The sequence below is a fragment of the Quercus suber genome, unplaced genomic scaffold (genome assembly GCF_002906115.3).
Source record: "Quercus suber isolate HL8 unplaced genomic scaffold, Cork oak 2.0 scaffold_855, whole genome shotgun sequence".
Taxonomy (NCBI): domain Eukaryota; kingdom Viridiplantae; phylum Streptophyta; class Magnoliopsida; order Fagales; family Fagaceae; genus Quercus; species Quercus suber.
In genome coordinates, this window is record NW_027070285.1 from 15,097 (window position 1) to 39,432 (window position 24,336).

At 37.0% G+C, this 24,336-nt stretch overlaps 2 protein-coding genes across 2 annotated transcripts; both read left to right on the forward strand.

Moving 5' to 3' along the window:
* Positions 1-385: 385 nt before the first annotated feature.
* Positions 386-1,784, forward strand: LOC136065121 (uncharacterized). Its single transcript, XM_065767864.1, has 3 exons — positions 386-558; positions 677-850; positions 1,070-1,784. The coding sequence occupies exons 1-3, from the start codon at positions 463-465 to the stop codon at positions 1,238-1,240; spliced, it is 441 nt and encodes a 146-aa protein (XP_065623936.1). The 5' UTR covers positions 386-462; the 3' UTR covers positions 1,241-1,784.
* Positions 1,785-7,756: 5,972 nt separating this feature from the next.
* Positions 7,757-19,105, forward strand: LOC112012330 (delta(12)-fatty-acid desaturase FAD2). The gene is made up of 3 exons (XM_065767863.1): positions 7,757-7,816; positions 8,001-8,027; positions 18,011-19,105. Exons 1-3 carry the CDS (start codon positions 7,757-7,759, stop codon positions 19,103-19,105), a joined length of 1,182 nt encoding a protein of 393 aa, XP_065623935.1.
* The last annotated feature ends 5,231 nt before the right edge of the window (positions 19,106-24,336 follow it).

The window sequence follows — 24,336 nt, forward strand, 5'->3', positions numbered from 1 at the left end:
CATTTGTTATTAGGGATTATGGACTTTTATGTTAGTTACCATACACAATAAATGGGTTCTACAGCATATTGGTTTTTTTGTTTTTAAATTTATAAATGCAGTGCATTTTACTAATAAGGGTGGTATTGTCTTAATTATGGATTATATTACTTTTTCAATTGGAGGCCTATTGGTATGGGCTACACAATGGGAGGTAACCTCCTCTCCCTTTCCTAAACCATCTCCCTTGGTGTAGGAAGGATTTGGTTCAAAGTTCCTTGTTCTATAACAAGAGATTTTATTAGCCGACTCCAAAGCATTATGTTCCTTTTCACATGGTTGTAGACACCATGAATTAGTAGTTATGCATGTACCATTTTGCATCTAAGTTTATGTTTTCAAAAGAATAAGAACTTGTTAGATATCTGACTAGGATTTAGTAATCAGGTATATCATAGTGCCTGGCGTGAACTGTGTGAAGGTATGGCTGCCGCTCGATCCTGGGATGAAGTCATAGAAGTACATGAGGCCTACTTATTGTCAATTCAACGGCAGTGCTTTGTTGTCCCAGATAAACTAGTGGGTAACTTTTGCCTTTCTTTTTTGGTTGTTGTGACCTAAATGCTTGGATCTTGTGTAATTCAGTGATTGTTTTGAGGTAATGCTGAGTATCTTCTCGTGATCTCTTTGAATTCAGTGGGCTCTGATTGCAAGCCGAATCAATATTATCCTTGGATTAGCTCTTGATTTCTACTCCATACAGCAAACTCTTAGTAGTGGTGGAGCAGTTTCTGCAATCAAGGCCAGATGTGAAATGGAAGTTGACCGTATTGAGAAACAGTTTGATGATTGCATTGCTTTCCTACTCAGAGTAAGCTTCTATTTATCCTAGTATTGATTCTTTATAATGTGAATGTCAAAGTTTGCATTGAACTCTGGTTTTCTGACTGTACAACATCTTTTCTGTAAGCACAAATATATGCTCAAGTAGATGTGCATCCTCAAGTAGTTGCACCCACAAATACATGCTTTCTTTCTTACATTCACCACCTTAAAACGGGCATGTTATAGTTTGTGGTGTTCTACGCAGGTCCTATCTTTCAAGCTCAATGTGGGGCACTTTCCTCATTTGGCAGATTTGGTTACTAGGATCAACTACAACTATTTCTACATGTCTGATAGTGGAAACTTGATGATTGCACCTAGCTCTGAAACTGTTGGTTTGAGAATGGGGAAGGCCTTTGTAGGTAGAACAGATTGAATGGTGTTGTCTGGGATGGTTGTGATACTACGTGTCTGAACATGTTTCAGGGCAAGTGTGTCCTCTAGATTGTACAGAATTTGAAAAAGCCTATATCACCATGCTTTAGGGTTTGTTGATAGAACATGATGGAGATGGAGGAAGTTGCTTGTGGCAGCAATGGACCACTTGGCCTTACCTATAGTTCTCAAAATTGCCACCTGTAAATTAATCTCCATTTGCAATGTTATGTTTCATTGCCTTCCTTAAAACATGTGCAGATATAAGGTGCTCTAAGACTCGGTCATGGTATTTTAATTATAGTAGACTACTGTTTCATGAGTAAGAGTGGACTGTGAATCATTTTCTCTCATTGTCCTCTAGGGAGAGATCTTTGGTGTGATGTGGGGTTATGCCTTAGAATGTGATAGTTTTTAGCTTACTGGAAAGTTGGGAAGTATATAAGAATGCTATGATCTTGGAATGTTATGCCTTTGCCCCATATTTGGTGTGTTTGGCATGAATGGAACTCTCATATATTTGAAGGATGTGAACTTCTGGTGAAGGATGTTAGTTTTCTTTCGTTTCTTCATGTATAACTTGGCTGTATTAGGGTCGTGCACCATTTTGCACCCTCATGTTACATGTTTATTAATATTATTATTACTAGTCATAGACCCACGCGATGCATGGGAATAAATAATTATTTTGTATTGTAATATAACGTATAATTTTTTCTCTAAATTTTTTTGAAGATAATTTGTTCTCCCTAAAAATTAAATAATTTATATTCGGTCCAATTCGGTCCACATGGTCAATTTTGATCCCCTTTTAGTCCATTTTAGACTAGTTGGGCCTTAAATTGATTCTTTTTGTATGTTTTCTTTTCAATTTTAATTCAAAAATTCATTTCTTCTCTTAATTTTTGGGTTTAAAAGTATAAAATTTTATTATATTTGGGCTAAACTTTTTAGTTTTGAGTTAAAAAATACAAAGATAATACTAAAATAGACATTAGAAATTCGGTCCTATTTAGTCCATTCTATCCATTAAAGTTCTTTTCGGTCCAATTCGGTCTTATTCAGTTCACATTGGCCCTATTTGGTCCACATTGATCCTATTCTGTCCATTTTGGTCATAGTCGGTCCATTCTGTCTACTTTGGTATTATTTGGTCTTATTCGGTCAATTTTGTGCACTTTGTTCCACTTCAGTCCTATCGAGCTATTCGGTCTATGTTGCTCCTATTCGGTCCATTTTTCCTTCTTTAGTCCTATTCGGTTCATTCTGTCCACTTCGGTCCTATTCAGTCCAACATTGCACTACTTCGGTCCAATTTGGTCTCATTTGGTCCATTAGGTCCACTTCAGTCCATTTGTTCTTATTCAGTCCATTTGATTCTATTCTGTCCACCTTGTTCCTATTCAGTCATATTCTGTCCATTTGGTCAAATTCAGTCCATTCAAATTACTTCGGTTCATATTAATGGTCTACTTCAATCTATTTTTGTGTACTTATATAATGGGAGAAAGACATGTTTGGGTTAAAAGCATCTAATCTAAATTTAAATTTATTAAAATGAGATGGGTTCAAGTTACACCTGGTGTAAGCCTTTTTAAAACCATTGGATTTAAGTAGATTCAATGGTAAAAAAAGACTCTCATTAATGCTAATATTTTGATTAGGATCTCACTAATTATTTCTCATTTATTATATTTTATATCTATCTTTAAATCCAAAAAAAAATATTACATCTGACTCTCTCTCTACGCTACCACAGCCACAAAAATCAAGAAGTTGCCTGGTGGTTCTGACGAGCTTTCCTAGTCCTAGAACCATCCTCGACAATGATCTTTCTGTCACATGCTTCTATTGAAGGAATACGAAGAAAGGCTTGGCTTGTGGACGCGAAATTCCATGACAAGACGTGGATTTGAGTCAAATTGCCTGTGGAAGCTGAAAATCCTATGAACATGTATTCATTGAGAAACGATGAGAGATCAAGTTGCTCAGAGAAGATTGGTTTTGTTGGGTAATCTTCATCTTTTGATCCTAAACGAATGTCCATCCAACGACGTGGACCATCGTAGGTGATCCAAGCTCGATGAACCAAACCATCGTTTAGGACAATACCAACATCGGACACATTGATTATCATCGTAGATTTTATTACTGTCCGTGAATGAGAAAAATACAAAGTTATGATAGACACATCTTCTGAATGGACAAAAAATCTAACAGAAATTAGATTAGCACTAGTGACATCAGATAAATTACAAGTTTGGTTAGTCATTAGATTAAAAATTGCTGAGGGAAGTACAAAGTACCTTGGTCCCACATTGTCTCTGTGAAGATTAAATTTTATATCAGATCAAAAAATTATAAGCTTGGTCAGTCATTAAACAACACTTAGCCATTTATTTATTTTTAAGGAGACATGATATATATTCACAATTAATAAGACTATAAGAGTATGATCGGCTTAAAAGAAGGGGGAACCAAAAAAAAAAGAGTAGTACGAACTCAAAAAAAAAAAAAAAAAAAAAGTTTGCAAATATATTTGTAAATTCATTGGCGACAAAAGGAATATATGTAAAAGGTTTTAAATAATAAATAAGGAGAAAGAAACAAAATTGGTATTGTGGGGTCCGTGGGCCTGATAGCCTCGGCCCATCATATAGTAGGCCCAAGGCCCATGCCGAGGAGCGCAAGCTATTTCTGAGGAGAAGGGGGGAAGCCTATTCTCTTGAAACCACGCCGAGGATACCTTGTCCTCGGCCTGACAAGAGTGATTCCAGGGAGTGGCTAACCCCAAGGTAAGCTGTCACTCTCGCATTTAATGCCCTCAACTAACCCCCCTGGCCGCATTAATGGAGAGGTAACCCCTTGGCAGGATAACGTTGATCAGAGTGAGCTACTTGAGTATCGATAAAGCCTCTGATGGGATGGACGACCAGAGAAAAAGGCGAATAGACAATCAACAGATGGAAGCAAAAGATAGGAAGATGAAAACTATAAAAGAAGAGCTAGTACCGCCAAAAAGAGGGGGGGAAGAACAAAGGCCTCCTCGGCCACAGGCCGAGGAGCATTCCCTCATTTGTAAGAAAATACTTAGCCATTTTTAAAGATAAATTTGGGCATGGTGATCAACGGCCAGCACCTAAGCCTGTCAGCCCACTCTCTATAAATTTATTGTTTGGGCTTGTTGGGCTGAAAACCCAACACTCAATTCAAATTGAGTCCTTACAGGTATTAATTAAGTGAATGAGGTGTAAGTCAATTAGCACTTAATGCTATTTTCTTAACCATTAGATCAATTACAAATCTACGGTCTACAAATGGTGTAACTCTTATCAAGTTACACAAGGTGTAACTTGAACTTATCTCTATTAAAATATATATAAATCTCAAACTCGTAATATCTAAAATCTTAAACACAGTATTTATTGTTGCTACGCTTTTGTTCAACCATATATTATTTTTAGAAACTTGTTGAACCACATTTTTTGTTTTAGAATACTAAATAATTTTAACACACACACACACACACACACACACACACACGATGGGAGAGGAGAAGGTTTAAAAAAAAAAATACAGTAATGTATATCTTGTTGAACCACATTAATGTAGCATTTTAGTCTATTTTGGTATAGCTAAATTTAAGGAAAAGTCTTCTTAAACATAAAGGCTATAAATATACAAATGTAATCTTTAGGGCAATTATTTGTTTTAATGTCATTGCTTTAAATGAATTGCATGGAGTTGATTATACATTTAAGTAAAATAAATAAATATATACATATATGTGTGTATGTATATTTTTTATTTAAATAAATAATTCAAATTATTCATTCTCTTAAAAGAGATTATCATGAATCATGATAATCAAAACTCATATAAAACTTATACTAAATATGTATAATTTATTCTCTAAATTTTATTGGAGAGAGAGAGAGAGAGAGAGAGAGAGAGAGAGAGAGAGAGAGAGAGAGAAGAATTTATTACGCATGCATCACATTCATAAAAAACTAAATTTCAGTCCTTTTATTAAATTTCAAAATCTACAGTTTTGTGTCAAAGTAAACTTTTTCTAAAAAAATCAGATCTGTATTTGTGTAAAGTTTTTTTTTTTTAAAGTGATTTTATCAAGAAAAATAAGATCTGTTTTTATGAATAAAAAAAATTAAAAGGAAAAAGATTTTCTAAAAAAATATCAGATCTATTTTTGTGTAAAGTTAAAAAATGGTGATTTTATCAAGAAAAATTAGATTTGTTTTTATGAATTAAAAAAATTAAAAACACATTCATAAAATGAATTTATTGCGCATGCATCACATTCATAAAAAACTAAATTTCAGTCCTTTTATTAAATTTCAAAATTTGCTTTGTGTTAAAGTAAACTTTTTCTAAAAAATCAGATCTGTATTAATGAAAATACATATCAGTTTTGAATTTAGAAAAATCATATTCAGATTTGAAAAATACAGATTAGTTTTTGGTTTAAAAAAAATTAGACCTGAAAGATCAGATTAGTTTTTTTTTTTTTTTTTTTTGGGTTTAGAAAAATCAGATCTAAAAGATCTGATCAATTTTTGGTTTAGAAAAATCAAATCTGAAAGATCGGATCAGTTTTTTTTAGTTTTTTAAAGAAATTTTTTATAGACATTAGCAGACTTTCAAATTTAAGAAAGAGAACCACAATAAACAATCATCTAAGAATATGTTAAACATATTCATGCATCATCAACAAAACTAATGGAGAAGAAAAGAAAGAAAGGAAAAAAAAAAAAATAGAATACCTCTTGCATGAGCATACTCTTCTAGTTGAAAGAATATTTTAGGTTTCAAAGAAATTTATTCAACTCTTTGAAGCCTAAAATACTTTACTTAAAAAAAGGAATTCCTAAGGCAAGAGCCTCCAGAACGTCTTTAATGTAAGGGGATTTGAAAATCAGAAGAGAAGAGCCAGAAAGAGAGGGCTCAGAAAGTGTGCTGAATTTTGAGAGGTATCCTCTATTTATAGAGGTTGGAATGCTTCAAAAAATTAGCTAAATGATCAGATACGAATTGGGATGTGTCCTTATCTTTAAAAAATCGAAAAGGGTAAGGTTTATCTCAATTCAAGAGTCCTCAGGCCGTGCCAGCAATTTGGGCCAATCGGCACTTGAGAAGTGGCGATCAGCACTTGGGGAGTGCCAATCAACACTTTTCATGTGCCGAACCCGCGTTTAAATTTTAGTCCAATTTGGACTCCTTTTTTAGGGTTTTTGAGCCGAGAATTGCACTTAGATGCATTTTTAATCCGTATTCGAAAAATTAATCCCTTTTTCTGGATATTCAGGTCTTTAAAGTGATAATTACCTTGTGGATAAGTATTCCAAAAAGGTTTGATTATCCACACTTTCATTGTTATCTAATTATCCACTTTATCCACATGCAAGCAAGTCTATTTTTAACACTAACTAACAACTAATCACAAAATTATTTAATTAATTTTAATTGTTTAGCCAATCAGAATTAATTTAAATTAATCATGCGTGGTTAGTTCCACCCAAACAAAATGCATGCAAACTATGTAAACTTGAACATGCGATATCTTTCAATCCGACGGCCAGATTTGGAAATTGAACATACCGTCTCGACCCTTAGAACCTCAAGATCATTTTTATGATATGTAATGAATGAATTAATGCATGTAATGCAACTCTAAATTTTGGGTAAATGAATGGTCACTCTAGTCATCTTTCTAGATTAAACTATGGGTGCAAAATTAAGTTTCTACAACAGGCTTCTTTTTCCTCAATTCTTCCTCACTGAAATCCATAACCCAAACACTCCTCAATTCTTCCTCACTGAAACACACACAATCTAAGCTTCTTCCTCACCGAAACCCACACACTTACCCAAACGCTCCAACCACCCTACCTCACCGAAACCCCCTACCCATTAGTCCTAGCTTCTTCCTCACAAACCCACAGTCAAATAGAAACACTAGAACAGTCAAATACCCAAACCCAGAAACTCGTGAAACAGTCACACACTCACTAGAAAAAGGTAACCCATTTCTCCATACACTCAATTAGGTTGTGCTCTATTTGTGTTTAGCTGAAAATCGATTTGTGCCTGATTTGGGTCCTAAATTATGCGTTCAGTTTCTTTGTTAAATGCTTAAATTATGCATTTTTTGTTTTGTGAGTCCGTTTTGTTTTTTTTGTTTTGGTGGGTTAAACTATTGGTGGGTTACGGCATAAATTATGCATTTGGGTTATGAATTGTTCATCAAAATGGGTTTTTATAGCAAACCCTTTGATTGTTGGTGTATCATTAGAAATGAGCCATTTTCAATTTTAAAAAAATTGTAATTCCCTATGAATATATGTTTGAATTTGTATGTCATTTTTTTATATGTCCATTTCTTTTCTTTTAGTTATACAATATTATTTATGATAACAACTTATTTATTTAATGAATGTAATGTCTATTGGATAGTTTATATCAATAGTTTTCAAATTGTATCTCCATACTTGTATTATCAATGTCATCTCCTATCAATTGGTCGAGAACCAGCAGGTTGCTGGTGGCATTTCTTGGGTTGGTGTGTGTTTTATAAAAACCTAGCAAATAATTAATTTACACTAACAACTAAATAAATATTCACAATATTTATGATAATATCTTAATAAAGTTGTAATAAATCTCACTCAATAAATAAATAAAATTGTTAGAAGTTCCAAAGTGCAAATTTATAAAATCCTTACCTGAAATGTAAATTTATTTAGACCGTGAGAGAGACTGAGAGTGTGAGAGTAAGAGCTACTATGAGAGAGCAAGAGTAAGAGAGCTATGATTTAGGATTGTGTGAGAGAGTGAGAGTAAGAGAGCTGTGAGTTAGGATTGTGTAGGGTCAGATGAGAAGGAGCCGGGGTTGTATTAGGGGAAACAGGGACCACCGAGAGACCATGTGGATTAATATCCACCAGAACCTCAAACTCGAGCCTTTAAGGCTCGATTTCACTTAAGGAACTCGAGTCTTAAAGACTCGAGTTTTAGGTACACATGGCTTACGAAGTCCATGTCAACTACAACCAGAGCACCGAAATCGAGTCTATTAGGCTTGAGTTCTTAATTGAACTCGAATCTCTTAGAATTGAGATGATAGTTTCCTAAATAGTTTGGAAACGTTGCTAACTAACAAAATTGTTAGCAGCATGGTATTATTTTGTAAAAAAATCCCGAAAGGGTTAAATCTCAACATGAACTACTACAATCTCTAGCAATCATCAAAGATGAAAGAGTAAAAATAGGTTGGGCGGTTTCAAAGTTTTAAGCCCATATACCCAATATCCTACCAAAACCAATTAGGTTTCACATCGAATAACATGTTGCTAACTGGTTCAAACCAAGTCAAATAGATGGATCGGGTCCATTAAGTTATTGGACAACCCAAACTATGAGAAATATATAAACAACAAAATAATAGTTTAGCCTGTTGGGAAATTTAGACCCCGGTTGATAGAATTAACAAGTTTTAAACCCAAGTTGTTAATTAGATTTATTATGAATCAAACTTGTTAAAACAAACAAACATCAATATCATGTCAAAATCATGCAGCGGAAAAATAAAAGAAGACAAGATATGATGACCCAGGAAAACCAATGAAACCAACCAGTTTCACAGTAAAAAACCTGGGGGGAAACCTTCCCGAAAAGCAATTCACTATAGTAAAGAGAAGTTTCAGATCTAATACAAAACCTTTGTCCCTAGACTCTACAATACCCGTAGATGAACTCACAGCAGAAACCTTCTACCGCTTCAGAACCTCTGAACTCTTCAATATATGGACGCCACCCTTTTGTTGCACGGATCCCAGTACGTGACTAACTCCTTTGCACGAATCTCAAACGTGACTCACTCACCAACTTAAGGAAGAAGAATGTTAGCTGCAAAGTTCTTCACTTATCAACAATGAAGATCAAGAAGCACTTGGTTACAAAACCCTAAGGCGCAAAGACGCAGTAGCTTCTTTCAGAGAGAATAAGGCATCAATCACCTTTTTGCATGTGTTCTCCTTGTATTCTCTTATGTGACAGCCTTTAAAATAAACCTTATATAAGTCTAGGGTTGTAAGAAAAGAAACCCTACTCAATTACATAAGCCTGACCCAAAAATCAAAAGGCTGAAAATTCTGATTTCCCGTAACCTCGATCGATCGAGAGGTGTCGAGGAGGTGTCGAGGTTTAATGAATCTCAACAGATACAGCTATCGAGAAGGTGTCGAGGGGACAGAAACTTTCTCGATCGATCGACCAGCTATCGAGAAGCTATCGAGATTGCGATAAGAATCAGCTGAAGATCTCGACAGATAGCCAGGTGTCAAGGTAGCTATCGAGCAGGTGTCGAGCTTTAAAAACTTTGCACTTCAGCTTGCTTTTCTTGGACAGACTGATGACTTCAACACTTGACCTTGAAACATTGTTTCTTGAAGTATTAAAAACACCTAAAACTACCCAATTACAAGTAGAGTGCGTTTTGTCAAAGGATTAGTCAATTTACATGAATAAGTGACATATGTTCTTAATCAAGTTAAAACATATATGTCCTAACAATCTCCCCCTTTGGCAATCCGTGACAAAACCACAACAAACAAATGAGCATATGAGAGAAGTCATAAACACTCAACTCATATTCACTTGTTGAATACAATAAAATCTATCCTAACACAAACTCTTGAAAAACTTTGCAAGAAGAGAGTTTATGGCAAGTAGACTTTGACAACCTGTATTTCTGAAACACTTTAAACAAAACTCATCAAGGCATCTTAGTGTGAAACAGAAATAATAGATTGCATACAAGTAAAGAAACATGTGTATAAAGAAGGAAAAGAAACAACACATGTAGAGATAGGTGAAAGAAACATACATCAGCATATAAAGAAGATAAGCACAATGTATGTAAACATGGTCACAAGACCCAAGGTACAAGAAGAAGGAAGTAAACACTCCCTTAACAAAATGAAACACATCTCCCCTTACAAAGGAATGTATTTCTCCCCTAACTTGTAGAATCTTAAACAGAAACCACAAAAGTTTCCACAATTTCTCCCCCTTTTTGTCATGATTGACAAAGGGTACCAGAAACTAGAAAGCTTCACTCGAGAAACATAAAGATGATCAAGGATGATCAAGGGGCACAAAGAAATCCATATAAATGCATGAATGTAATGAAACAAGATGCTATGGATGACAAGATAATAGAAGGATGCAAAACATGTGAAAAACAAGAAAAAATGTTAAGCACATAAAACCCAAAACACACACACACACACACTAAACAAGTCTAACCAATTTTATATTTCAAAAACAAGTCAAGACAGTTTAGTGAGCATACATTAACACATGTAAAACCTTTGTGATGGCCAAATCACATTGTACCTGCATATGTATCAAAAGTAGCAAAGAATATTGCGTGTTGTGTGTGAAAAATATCGCAAGATTGCATATGTGTATACATGTTATGACAATCTAAGATATGAGAAAATAACTTTTAACTCACACACAATCATAACTGTTTGATGGGGACTATCACCTTCGAGGTACATCCTATAACTCCCACATCTCCTAGAATACACGCTTGCAACCATATTTAAGCATTTTTAATCTTTTTGTTTTTTATTTTTTTGCATATTTTCTTTTATTTTAGCATATCATACATGGGTATATAAAAGAGAGAAAAGAAATACCCAAGATGTTAAGCATTGACATCGCATTTTTGCTATGCCGAAGCATACGAATGTCTTTGACACTGCACTTTTGCTATGCCGAAGCATACAGGTGTCATATTATGATTGGCGGGCAACAGTGGTGAGATGGTTATTTATGCCTTTCTCTTAGGATTTTCTAGTCCTACCCGTCAAAAAGAGTGATATGAGTGTTAAGTTTTAAGAGATAACCTAATCTTACTCATCACAAACAAGAGCCACAAAGCTCACTTGAGAGATTTTACATAGAGATGCTCATCTAAGCTACAAGAGATACAAAGTTTAGAACTCAATCAGTACACAAACACACAATGTTTTTGTATTTTTCTGATTTTTCCTTTTTATTTTATTTTGAAAACAAAACCAAATAAAAACTAAACAACCAAACAAAAACAGATAAACAACATGTATGCATAAAAGAAAGATGCATATGCATGAAAACATGATAGAAATATGCAGATGCATGAAAGCATGATTCCAAAAGCAGATAAGAAATCAAGCAAAAAGTCCTACTTTAGATAGAAAGAATCAAAGCAGAGGACAAACAGAAAAGACAATTAAGTCTTAGGCTCCTTTCTCACCCACACAGCACGAGTCTTTGGCCGTGAAGATGAAAAGGCACGTGTCCTAGTATGTCTACTAAAGGACATTGAAGAATTAGAATTCTCCTGAAATTGAGTTAAAAAGCTCAAGACTTTTAATAACTCTCCAAACAAATGTGTAGGTCCTTGAGAGGAAACTTGTGACCGTTTGGACAATTGCTTATAAGGATACAACTTAAAGCAATTAGGACGAATGTGTCCAGCAACACCACAATGGTGACAAACATGAGGTCTAACAAAGGATTTAGAATTAACCAGAATAGTTTTGGATTTCATACCTTTATTACCTTTCTCAGATTGTGGCACAAAGACAGTCCTTGATCCAGAAGCCGTGGAAGAGGAAGGGCTGGAGGAAACAGCATATCTTAAGCCAGTCTTATCAGAGGCTTCCTGAAGGGTCATCTTCTTAGGTACTTCATCATCAGAAGAATCCTCACTGTCACTAGCACTCTCCACAATCACCTTATCGGTTGTGGCAGCAAAGGCCATAACTTGATGACATTCATCCACAAACTCATCAGAAGAGTCATCCTCAGTATCACTCCAGGTAGCAACCAACCCTTTATCTTTTGACTCCTTGGTCTTTTCTTTCATGAGGTAGTTTGGGCACTCTATCCTCATATGACCAAAACCTTTGCACTCATGGCATTGAATAAGGAGTTTTTTCATTCTTGCCCTTCCTAGAGGATTTAGATTTCCTAGGAGGTTTGCCCTTATCCTTTTTCCTGAACTGAAGAAGCTTGATAATCTCATCAGTTATGAATGATAGATCCTCATCCTCATCATCATCTTTATCTTCATCTTCGGTTTCAGAGTCCTCAATCTCTTCCTCTATACCCTTAAGAGCCAAGTTTTTACTCTTTCCACCTTTTCCCATTGAGCTTAATCCCATCTCATAGGTTTGAAGGTTCCCTACAAGCTCAGTCAAAGGAATTTGATCAATGTCCTTGACTTCTTCAATAGCAGTGATCTTAGCATGGAATCTTTCAGGTAAGGACCTAAGGATTTTTCTAACAATTTTGGATTCTGCAATACATTCTCCAAGGTTGAAAGCAGAATTCACAATATCCTTGAGTTTGGCATAGAACTCATCAAAGGTCTCATCCTCCTCCATCCTTATTTCTTCAAAATTACTAGTGAGTTGTTGAAGCTTCACAGTCTTTACTGCCTTGGTACCTTCATAGGTGGTCTCAAGAATGGTCCATGCTTCCTTGGCAACTTTAGTGGATGAAATTTTCTTGAATTCTTCATTAGTCACCCCACAAAACAAAGCATTCAAGGCCCTACTATTTAAATTTGTAGCTACAATTGTTGCATCATCCCATTCCACAGGTGCTTCCTTCGGCTTAATCCAGCCAACTTCAATAGCTTGCCATACCTGTTCACCTAGAGCCTGCAAGAACACTTTCATACGAACTTTCCAGTACGCATAATTAGTTCCATCAAATAAAGGATGTATAAATAAAGATTGTCCTCTATCCATGACAACAGGGGTCAATGGATCACACTTAGGAAATTAATCCAATCAGAGTGAACCCGCTCTGATACCACTTATTGGGAAATATAGACCCCGGTTGATAGAATTAACAAGTTTTAAACCCAAGTTGTTAGTTAGATTTATTATGAACAAACCTTGTTAAAACAAACAAACATCAATATCATGTCAATAATGAATGCAGCGGAAAAGTAAATAAGACAAGATATGATGACCCAGGAAAACCAATGAAACCAACCAGTTTCACAGTAAAAAACCTGGGGGAAACCTTCCCGAAAAGCAATCCACTATAGAAAAGAGAAGTTTCAGATCTAGTACAAAACCTTTGTCTCTAGACTCTACAATCCCCGTAGATGAACTCACAGCAGAAACCTTCTACCGCTTCAGAACCTCTGAACTCTTCAATATATGAACGCCACCCTTTTTGTTGCACGGATCCCAGTACGTGATTAACTCCTTTGCACGAATCCTAGTACGTGACTCACTCACCAACTTAAGAAAGAAGAATGTTGGCTGCAAAGTTCTTCACTTCATCAACAATGAAGATCAAGAAGCACTTGGTTACAAAACCCTAAGGCGCAAAGACGTAGTAGCTTCTTTCAGAGAGAATAAGGCATCTATCACCTTTTTACATATGTTCTCCTTGTATTCTCTTATGTGATGGCCTTTAAAATAAGCCTTATATAAGTCTAGGGTTGTGAGAAAAGAAACCCTACTCAAATACATAAGCCTGGCCCAAAAATCAAAAAGCTGAAAATTCTGATTTCTCGTAACCTCGATCGATCGAGAGGTGTCGAGAGGTGTCGAGGTTTAATGAATCTCAACAGATAGCAGCTATCGAGGAGGTGTCGAGAAGGTGTCGAGAAGACAGAAACTTTCTCGATCGATCGACCAGCTATCGAGAAGCTATCGAGATTGCGATAAGAATCAGCTGAAGAGCTCGACTGATAGCCAGGTGTCGAGGTAGCAATCGAGAGGTGTCGAGCTTTATAAATTTTGCACTTCAACTTGCTTTCTCTTGGACAGACTTGATGACTTCAACACTTGACCTTGAAACATTGTTTCTTGAAGTATTAAAAACACCTAGAACTACCCAATTACAAGCAAAGTGTGTTTTGTCAAAGGATTAGCCAATTTACATAACTAAGTGACATATGTTCTTAAACAAGTTAAAACATATATGTCCTAACAATCTAATTGGTGAAGACTCCAACCTTGCACAGCAGCCAATGCCAAAAACAGTTTGACAGTGACCATTTTAGCCACAGGGGAGAAAGTCTCAGTGTAGTCTAAACCCTTGGCAACCAACCGTGCCTTGTACCTCTCTATGCTACCATCAACCTTGTATTTAATTTTAAATACCCATTTACAGCCAACAACCCTCTTATTTGGTGGCAAAGGAACCACAGACCAAGTGTGATTCTGTTCTAATGCATCAATCTCAACTGCCATAGCAGCTTCCCAGTTAGGATCACCAACAGCCTGATGGTAGAATTGAGGTTCCTTAAGGGTAGAAATGCTATTGCAGAAGTAAGAATAGCTAGGAGACAAATGGTGAGAAGAAACAAAATTAGAAATGGGATACCGAGTAGAAATTGTATTGCACTGGTAGGATTGGAGATATGGAGAAGGTTTAGACACTCTAGTAGACCTTCTATGAGAGGGGATAAAAGCAGTAGGGAATGTTGAAAGAGTATGTTCAGGTTCTAAAATAGCATCATCAACAATATCATTAGGTAAGTATATGGACAAATCCTCTGGAAGATCAGAAAAATGAGCTTCAAGAATTTGAGATTCTGGATTAACAGTATGAGAATGGACCTTAGGATCATCAATAGGTAAAAGGGGGGCACCAGGAGTACAAATGTGAGAAAAAGGATCAGATGGTGAAGACAAAGTTGAAGATGGAATAGAGTGAAAAGGAAAAATAGACTCATGAAAAGTAACATCCCTCGAAACAAAAATTCTTTTAGAATGTAAATCAAGTAATTTGTAACCTTTAATAGCAAAAGGATAACCCAAGAAAACACATTTGATGGCTCTAGGATCAAATTTAGACCTGTTATGAGCCAATGTGGATGCAAAACAGAGACAACCAAACACCCTAAGAGAATGATAATCAGGGACCTTTCCATAAAGCAACTCAAAGGGGGTCTTATGATGAAGAAGAGGGGATGGAAGCCTATTAATGAGATGCACTGTTGTAAGAATACAGTCACCCCAATAGGCAATAGGAACATTGGACTGAATTCTCAAAGCCCTTGCAACACACAAAATATGTTGATGTTTCCTCTCCACAACAGAATTTTGTTGTGGAGTGGCAACACAACAATGTTGGTGTATAATACCATGACTCTTGAAGAAATCAGTCATTTGAAACTCAAGACCATTATCTGTTCTAAAAACCTTAATAGATTTATTGAACTGAGTGTTGATCATGAAATAAAAGGATTGTAAAAGAGGCCTAGTATCAGACTTAGACTTCATGAGATAGAGCCAAGTTGACCTAGTACAATCATCAACAATTGTAAGGAAGTATTTGTGGCCTTCAACAGTAGGAACTGAATACGGACCCCAAATATCACAGTGCACAATATCAAAAGGTAATTCTGAAATGTGATTAAGAAAAGGAAAAGGCAGTCTTTTGTGTTTTGCAAGTGGAAAAATCTCACAATCTTTATTAAAAGTACAAACAACATCAGAAAGTACATTCTTTAAAGAAGAAAGTTTAGCATCAGAGGGATGTCCTAATTTGAGATGCCATAAGGAAGAAGGTACAACAATATTATTGATTACAGGAGATTGTGATTTATTAAAAAAAGACTTGAAAACAGAATTGAAAAGGGATTGAAAGGATGAACCAGAGTTGATTGGAGAGGTACAAGCATCTGAGGGGTTTTGCTGCAGCAAATATAACCCATCATGAACTTCACCCACACCAATCGTCCTCCAGCAAATAAGGTCCTGTATGAAACAAAGATTGGCTAAGAAAATAAGGCAACAGGAAGAAGATTTTGTAATTTGACTGACTGACAAAAGGTTGAAAGAAAAAGAAGGGACACAAAGCACATTATGAAGAACTAGATCAGCTAAAAGGGAAATAGAACCTATATGGGTTACCATAGCTGTTTCACCATTTGGAAGCTGAACATTAGTGCTAATGGCAGTAAAATTTGTAAACAAATGAACAGAATGCACAATGTGGTCAGTTGCCCCAGTATCAATAATCCAAGTATCTCCATTAAAAATTGTCTTATGTACAACTTGAGCAGAAAAAATGGAATGCTTCAAATTGATGCCTTCAAAAAAAGTCATACCTGACATATTGAGAACATTGTTAGACTGGGAAACAGTTTCTTGGTGTGATGCTTGAGATTCTGGATGAGTCTTGATCATGTTACCAGCCATATGGACCTCCTTATTTCCCATGTTAAGCTGAGTAGCTTGCATTTGATTGCCTAACATAGCCAGAAATTGCTGACATTGCTCCTTAGTAAAGGGAAATTGATTAGCATCAATGACTGACTGAGTTCTCTTTGTAAGATCTTCTTGAACACCAACTTAATTCACCATTGAAGTCTTTCCTTTAGGTTTGAAACCAGGAGGAAATGCATGTAGTTTGAAACACTTCTCCACAGTGTGACCAAGTTTCCCACAATGATTACAGATAGGCCTATCCTTGGCCTTAAAATTCTTACCCACAGAAAAAGAAATAGCATTGTAACCTTTCACAGCAAGAGCAGTTGACTCAATGTGAGTATTTGAACTTCCCACACGCCTCTGCCTTTCTTCTTGAATCAACAAAGAATAGGCTTTGTTAATGGATGGAAGTGGTTCCATTAACAGAATCTGCCCTTTAATTTGAGAATATGGATCGTTGAGTCCCATTAAAAATTGCATTACAGAATCTTGAAGATGAACATTCTCAATTCTTTGTGAAAGATTGCAAGTGCATTTCCCACAAGAACAAGTTAGGGCAGGCCTGAAATTCTTGAGTTGATCCTAATATAGTTTCAATTGAGTGAAATAAGAAGTGATTGAAGAATCACCTTGATTCACTGATGCAATATCCTTCTGCAACTCAAAAACCTTAGGTCCATTACCTTGGGAGTGTGTATCTCTGAGATCGTTCCAAATCTCCAATGCCATGTCTCTATAAGTGATGCTTACTCTGATCTGAGGTGAGACAGCTTTCATCAACCATGAACCAACCATGTTATCACATCGAATCCAAGCATCAACTGCCACTGGTGTTTTGATCAATGGAGAAGATAAAGTGATTGAGCCATCAACGAAGCCAAACTTATTTTTCACAATCAGAGCCTTCTTTATAGATCGAACCCAGGCATGGTAATTTTCACCAATCAAGACCTCTGATACGAGCATAGCTCCAGGGCTTTCAGCATGATGAAGATATAAAGGATTATGAATATCCTCTACCAATGCTGGATCACGTTCAATCGAAGTAGAAGGAGAATCTGGTGCAGAGGCTGTGGACGCCATTAAAGCAACTCAAAGCTCTCAAGAATGAAACCCTAGAATTTGGGAATTTTCTAGAACGAGACTCTAGAACTTGAGAGAGCCTTGCTCTGATACCATATAAGATTTTGTTGATAATGAGAACTCTTATTCACTTAATGAATGTTTACATCAGCTCTGCCCTTTATATACAAAACAGAGGATCGGTTACTAACTTAACAGAGTAACAAACTCCTAACTAACTCACTTAACACTAAACTAAAACTCACGTGCTCTCTCACGTGTAATACTGAACACTATATACAATAGAGCTAAACTACCTTCAGTTTATACAATGAATTATACAAAGCTACATGTCGTTGTCTTCTAGTTCTAAGTCTGACTTCTGCTGCAACTGATGCTGCTGCTGCATACTCTGCTGCTGCTGCTGCTGCAATCTTTGACAAAATGTGAAGCGAGTTCCACACTCAAAACCACCATTTACCCTTTGCCAGATCAAAAAAGCCATCCCACCTCATTGTTTCCAGCGTTCTCTTCTCCGCTCTTTCTCCTATGTTGTTTATGACCTCATAATAGCCTCTCTCTTCTATTACATTGCTACCAATTACTTCCACCACCTTCCTAATCAACCTCTCTCTTCCACGGCAGCTTGGCTAATTTACGGGTTTGTGCAAGGTTGTGTCCTAACTGGTGTTTGGATCATAGCCCGTGAGTGCGGCCACCATGCCTTCAGTGACTACCGATGGCTCGATGACACAGTGGGTCTAATCCTCCACTCCTGTCTTCTTGTCCCTTACTTCTCTTGGAAGTATAGTCATGGCCGCCACCATTCTAATATAGGTTCCCTTGAGATGGATGAATTGTTTGTTCCGAAGCAAAAATCCAGCATCCGATGGTACTCCAAATACCTTAACAATCCACCATGCCGAGTCCTCACACTTGTTGTCACACTCACTCTACGCTGGCCTTTGTACTTCACATTCAATGTTTCAGGCAGGCCCTATGATCGGTTTGCAAGCCACTATGACCCTTATGGTCCCATCTACTCGGATCGTCAACGGCTCCAAATATTCATTTCTGATGCAGGTGTTGTTGCTGTCTTTTACGGGCTTTACCGTCTTGCCATGGCGAAAGGACTTGCTTGGGTTTTATGTAGCTTTGGAGGACCATTGTTGGTTGTAAATGGATTTTTGGTGTTGATAGCATATTTGCAGCACACTCACCCTTCATTACCTCATTATGATTCTTCTGAGTGGGACTGGTTGAGAGGAGCTTTGGTAACTGTTGATCGAGATTATGGAATGTTGAACAAGGTTTTCCATAACATCGCAGATACTCATGTGGCACACCATTTGTTCTCAAAAATCCCACATTACCATGCAATGGAAGCTACAAAGGCGATTAAGCCGATTTTGGGAGACTATTATCAGTTTGACGCTACACCAGTTTACAAGGCAATGTGGAGGGAGGCAAAGGAGTGTATTTATGTTGAACCAGATGATGAAGCTGGCCAGAGCAAAGGTGTCTTCTGGTACAACAATAAGCTGTGATAATCTAAACTTGCAAAAAGCTTTGAATTGGACTTCTAGTCTTAGTCGTGTTTTCCATTAATTTGGTTGAAACCTTATCATGGCAGGATCGAACACAATCATTGTTTGATGCCTGAATGTTTTCTTTTTCTTTTTTTTTTTGAGCTATAAGCATAGAGCTAGCCAACGCATTTTCCCTAATTTTGCACATCTTGAAACCTGGTATGTATGAGTTATGACTTATTATGAATCATGTTTTGACAAGATAATGGAACGTTAAAAAAATTAATTAGGACAATTATATGTCTCTTCATGGTTTACATTATATTGTTCATGTAAAATGTACACAATTGTACTCATTTGCATGAACAGTATACGTACAATATTGTAAACTGTTCATGTAGGGATGGATTCAAGAGTTCAAGCTAGAGGTGCTTGGAGTATAAACAAAAAAATAAAAATAAAAAATACTCCAAATAGGTATCCATATAGTATTAATAAATTATAAATACACAAAATCATTATTTCTTAATACATTAAGATGCAATCATCTACTAAAAATAATAATAATAACAATAATAATGTTGTTTTTTAATACTAGGCTGATTAGGAATATTTTTTTTTTTTTTAAAGTTAGAGCATTTACATTAGTGGTGCTAAAAAATTTAACTTTTAACACCTCAAAAAACTACTTTATCTATTTTACTGCTACCTTACTTTGTAATACACTTAATATCAAATGTTCTATTTTTTTACCACTTTTTTTAAAATAATATAAACAACTCATTAAAATAATGAAAGAAGAGAGAGAATTTGAGTTTTTCAATTGAAGGAATAGAGATAATCTTTATAAAATATTGTATTTTATTTTTAACTTACTATAGTCAACTAGTATTTATATCAATTTACTATAGTTGCAAAAAATTTAACTTAAGCTTCTCAAATAACACATGATCTTTTGGTTCTTTGGTGGTAAAATAACTATTTTTGCTAAAATACAATCACCTTTGTGATGTTTTTATTGTTTTTGTTAAGTTTTTGAATTGGATAGTTGTTAGTTGGGTTAAGCTGGCTAGGTTGGTTGGAAAGGAGGGGAGGCCTAAGGTTTTAGAAGGGGGGCCAACTACCAAAAAAAAAAAAAAAAGGACCAGGTGGGGGCCCAGTCCGTCCTTGTGTTCATGCAAATGTGTACAACATTGCATACATTTATTTAGTCTACAATGTAAAGCATACACCAACAATAACTATAACCATAAATAAAAAAATATTTTTAAAAAAAATCTCTAAAAGTTATTTGAAGACTAAATTCTCCCACAGTCTACACCCTTCAACCAAGAATTAGACATTTTTCTGAGAGCAGTGAACAGTTTGCAGCTCATAGCAGAGTGTGGGTGGTTCTATTTTCTGGTAGTTGTATAGGTCTTTCCTAGATATTTTCCATTGTCAGCCATAGAAGCCGAAAAAAGTGTATGGGAGTGAATTTATCATAGTCCTAAGAGGGCAAAAGTAATATACAATATTTTAGATATAATGCAATAATTAAGTTCTCCGATTCAAACTATCTATAAAACCCAAACACTTATCTTTTCCAAAAACAATAGCTAGTGAGCTATGGCCATTTATGCCCCGTGCCCAGAAATCAACACAGCATACAACCAAAGACTACCGTTCGTGAAAGTGAGAAATCTTGAGAGAGATAAAAGACTAGTTTCTAAAAATCGGAAGACACATAAATTGGTGAAAAAGCATATACAAACACTATAATTCTCGGTATTGTTACCAAACATTGTAGGATTTTTTTTTTTTTTTTTTGGGTAAAGTTTTTAATAGTGATGCAAAATCAGGTGTTGATTTCTAGCTATAGTGCCAGCCAATTTGGCTAAAAAAGAATTTCGAGAGCCCAATTTGACTGCTCCTAATTATTATTATGTCAAGCTTGCAACAGATAGAAAAATGCAATTTATAAAAAATAATCCAATCATGGTGGAGGCCTAGTTATCTCTATTCTCATAAAAGTAAATATCTAACGCGTGAGATACATTCTCTTAACATGGAGGGTTTTTTTTTTTTTCAGAAGAACTTAACATGGAAGTCGGATATACAGTTCGGACTTGGGATAATTAAACTTCTAAAATTGACTTATGAAATTATTGATGCATTGTTATTAAAAATGAAATATGGCTCTCTAAATAATAAATAGATTAAATTAGTCCAACAAACAAATATCGAATTTAAATTTTGTATAATCGTGTGTAATCATTGATTCATAAGACAATGAGATAAGATATCAGATGTCATGTCTTCACATCTTCTTATAAAGTGCTAGTGAAAAGGTAAAGTCATGGGTTTAAGATCCACTAATATACATAATGTATATATAACTTACACAATCAAAAAGAGTATAAAATGTCCTGTCTTTGCTATTCTACCAATCAATTCAAATATATCAATTCAACAGTTAAATTTTCAAACTATGTAATAATGTGAATAATATTGAATAAGTTTGTAGCCTAAAGTTACAACCAATTTTATAGCTAAATTTTGTCTTATATATAAATTATTTTGATGTTACTAATCACTCAACAATTCAAATTAATGCCTTTGGTGTTAAAAAGAAATTTAAATTTTGATTTATTGCAATCATTAATAAAAGCATTTTAATGGGCATACAGGGGAAATATAGATCATTGTTTTACAAATTATTAATGGGAGATTATCTATAATAGACATCTTGAAAACCACTACAAGGTTTCATATTGAAATTGAACCCAAATGAATTATGATGTAAGATTATTATCCCACAAATGTTTGTTTAAATGGGTGGCCAATATAATTGATGAATCAAGAAAATTCACCGATGAATCGCACGATGCTCCTCTCGCTTCGTATACTAACCTGCACGAAACAAAAGAGAAAACCTATCGAAGGACACCGGTGTGGTGCCGGCCAAATACCCTCCGAAGGTTAAGTCAGAAAGTATGCTCACAACTCTAGAGTGCTAAAGAGGGTTAATTATGCGTACCTTGGCTTGTGAGGGTATTGGGGCTTTTATAGTGGCTTGAGGTTGACATCCCTTCCTTGGCGCGGAAGTCTTTTCCTTATAGGACTCTTCTTGTAGAATCCTAAACGTGATGAATAAGTCTCCTCCTTATGCGGAAGATTTTTACCAAGTATATAAGATTTTCGGAGTCCTACTAGCGCAAGGACTCTATTTGGGCCCTTATGAGAATGGGTCAAAATATCCCCTATTAGGGGCTCAGCAGGCCCATGGACAACTAGCCCACCATTCTTCACTGTCCATATCTGGCCCGTTCTCATCAGGCCCGTCCAATGGGGGCCCGTGCAAATGATGGATCCGTTCATTCGGGCGTAAGCGGACCATATTCGGTCCGTTCAGTCTCATAAGACATTTCAAGATATTTTTCCCTTTTCAGTTGCCCCCTCACCCGATGGGTCCGTCAGCAATTATAAACGGACCCATTGGGTGACGGATCTAAAACTCGGTACGCCTGTCTGTAAATTTTCATCCGTACATTGCTGAATCAGGAGCTGACGCATTAATGCGTTGTGCCAAATGTCAGTCTGTCAGTGGCTGTTGTTTTGGAACGAGGCGTCGCTTCGTCTTCCGTGCACTCCCAGTATAAATATCAGTCCTCCGCCTCTCATTTCTCCACTTGCTGCTGGAAGAGATTTGTCAGAGCGAGTCCGTCACGTCTGTCAGAGCACAATCCGTTCACTCAAGCATCCGTCACTCGTCGCATCCTACTCCACGCTTCTGGTGAGTTATTCTATATCCGTCCATTCTTTTTTCTTTTATTTGTACTTAATGCGTCCGTCGTTATCTCCAACCCCGTCAGAGTCTTAGGTTTTGTAATTACATGTAGGCCATGTCTAGTGCGTCAAGTAACCAGTCGGTCATTCCCGACGGGGCGGATTACGAGGGGGTATACCCGTCAGGTCCCAAAGACCACGATGTTTCGAGCGAGAGTAGTCCGTCGTCATCTTCCTCGTCCTCAACACATGAGGGCCTGGAGATGATTGAAGTCCAGGAGGTTTCAGACGACGAAGAACAAATAGTGAGGTCCGTCGTGGGGGTTGATGGACTTAGGGAGTTCATCTTGCCCCCAGAGTGGACGGTCCATGCTTTTACGTCGACCATCAAGGAGGGTCACTTCAATACAATAAGGGACCGCTACCAAATTCCTGACCATATCCCACTCCGTCTACCTTACAAGTCAGAAAAATGTTATTACGAAGGAGTGGACGGAGTGGGCGTGTACGAGCAAGTGCTAAAGGCTGGGTTGAGGTTCCCATTGAGTTCACTACACCGCGAACTCTTAAGCTACCTAGGCATATCCGTCAGCCAGGTGTCCCCCACGTCCACCTCATGCCCTTTCACTTCTTTTTTGTATTATTATTGCTCCTTAATCCGTCACCCTTTTCCAGAGATGGAGGAGCCAAAAGACGAGCGGCAATAAGACTTCAAGCGCAAGAACAAGCAAGCCGGGACGGACCCCATGGGGACGGGCTCTAGTAAGCCCTCTCTAAAACGGAAGCTGCCCGTGAAGAGCGACCGTCGCCTAAGCAGCCAAGGTCCCTTTGGACCCGGTCCTCGGCTTGATGGCAAGGGGAGTAAGTCGTACCTCCGGCCAAGCACGGCAAAGGCAAGGGGCTGATGACGGGTCAGCCAGGTGAGCAGAAAAAACCACCCGTCTTGCTCGTGAGGATTCCAAGTAGCCTTGGAAAGGATGTCGTCGATCATCACTACCGACGACTACGAGGATCTTGGGAATCACTCGACGGAGGCGATGGGAGAGACGGGCCTCTTCAGCATTGCCCGGTAATGGTCCGTCATCCTTATTCCATCTTTCATCATTTTTGTCTTATTTTTGTAACTTATTTTCGTCGACCTCAGGCTATGATCATGACGAAGGGCCTCATGGGACGGTGTCTCAACCATGAGACGACCATTGGCCGACTCCGTGAGAAGGCCAAGATGACGGAGGGGGAACTGCTTGACCTGAAGGCCTGGAGGGTCACCCAGGAGAAGAAACTGAGGATGGCCGAGACGGCCCGGATGAGCCGTTCAGATGGTGAAAGGCTGAAAAAAGATTTAGTGGACAAAGACAATGAAGTCCTCATCCAGGAGGCGCGTACCGAGACCGTGACTCCACCGAGGTTATCGTGGAGCTGAGTCTGGTTTAAAGAGGGTTCGAGATGCCCTCGTCAGGTGAGGAGGTTGTACCCGGAGC

Coding starts and splice junctions, on each gene's coding strand:
- LOC112012330 (XM_065767863.1), top strand. CDS start 7,757: ATGTCATCTCCTATCAATTGGTCGAGAACCAGCAGGTTGCTGGTGGCA. Junction 7,817..8,000: donor TGGTGGCATTTCTTGGGTTG/GTGTGTGTTTTA, acceptor AAATTTATTTAG/ACCGTGAGAGAGACTGAGAG. Junction 8,028..18,010: donor GAGAGACTGAGAGTGTGAGA/GTAAGAGCTACT, acceptor CAAAATGTGAAG/CGAGTTCCACACTCAAAACC.
- LOC136065121 (XM_065767864.1), top strand. CDS start 463: ATGGCTGCCGCTCGATCCTGGGATGAAGTCATAGAAGTACATGAGGCC. Junction 559..676: donor TTGTTGTCCCAGATAAACTA/GTGGGTAACTTT, acceptor CTTTGAATTCAG/TGGGCTCTGATTGCAAGCCG. Junction 851..1,069: donor GCATTGCTTTCCTACTCAGA/GTAAGCTTCTAT, acceptor TGTTCTACGCAG/GTCCTATCTTTCAAGCTCAA.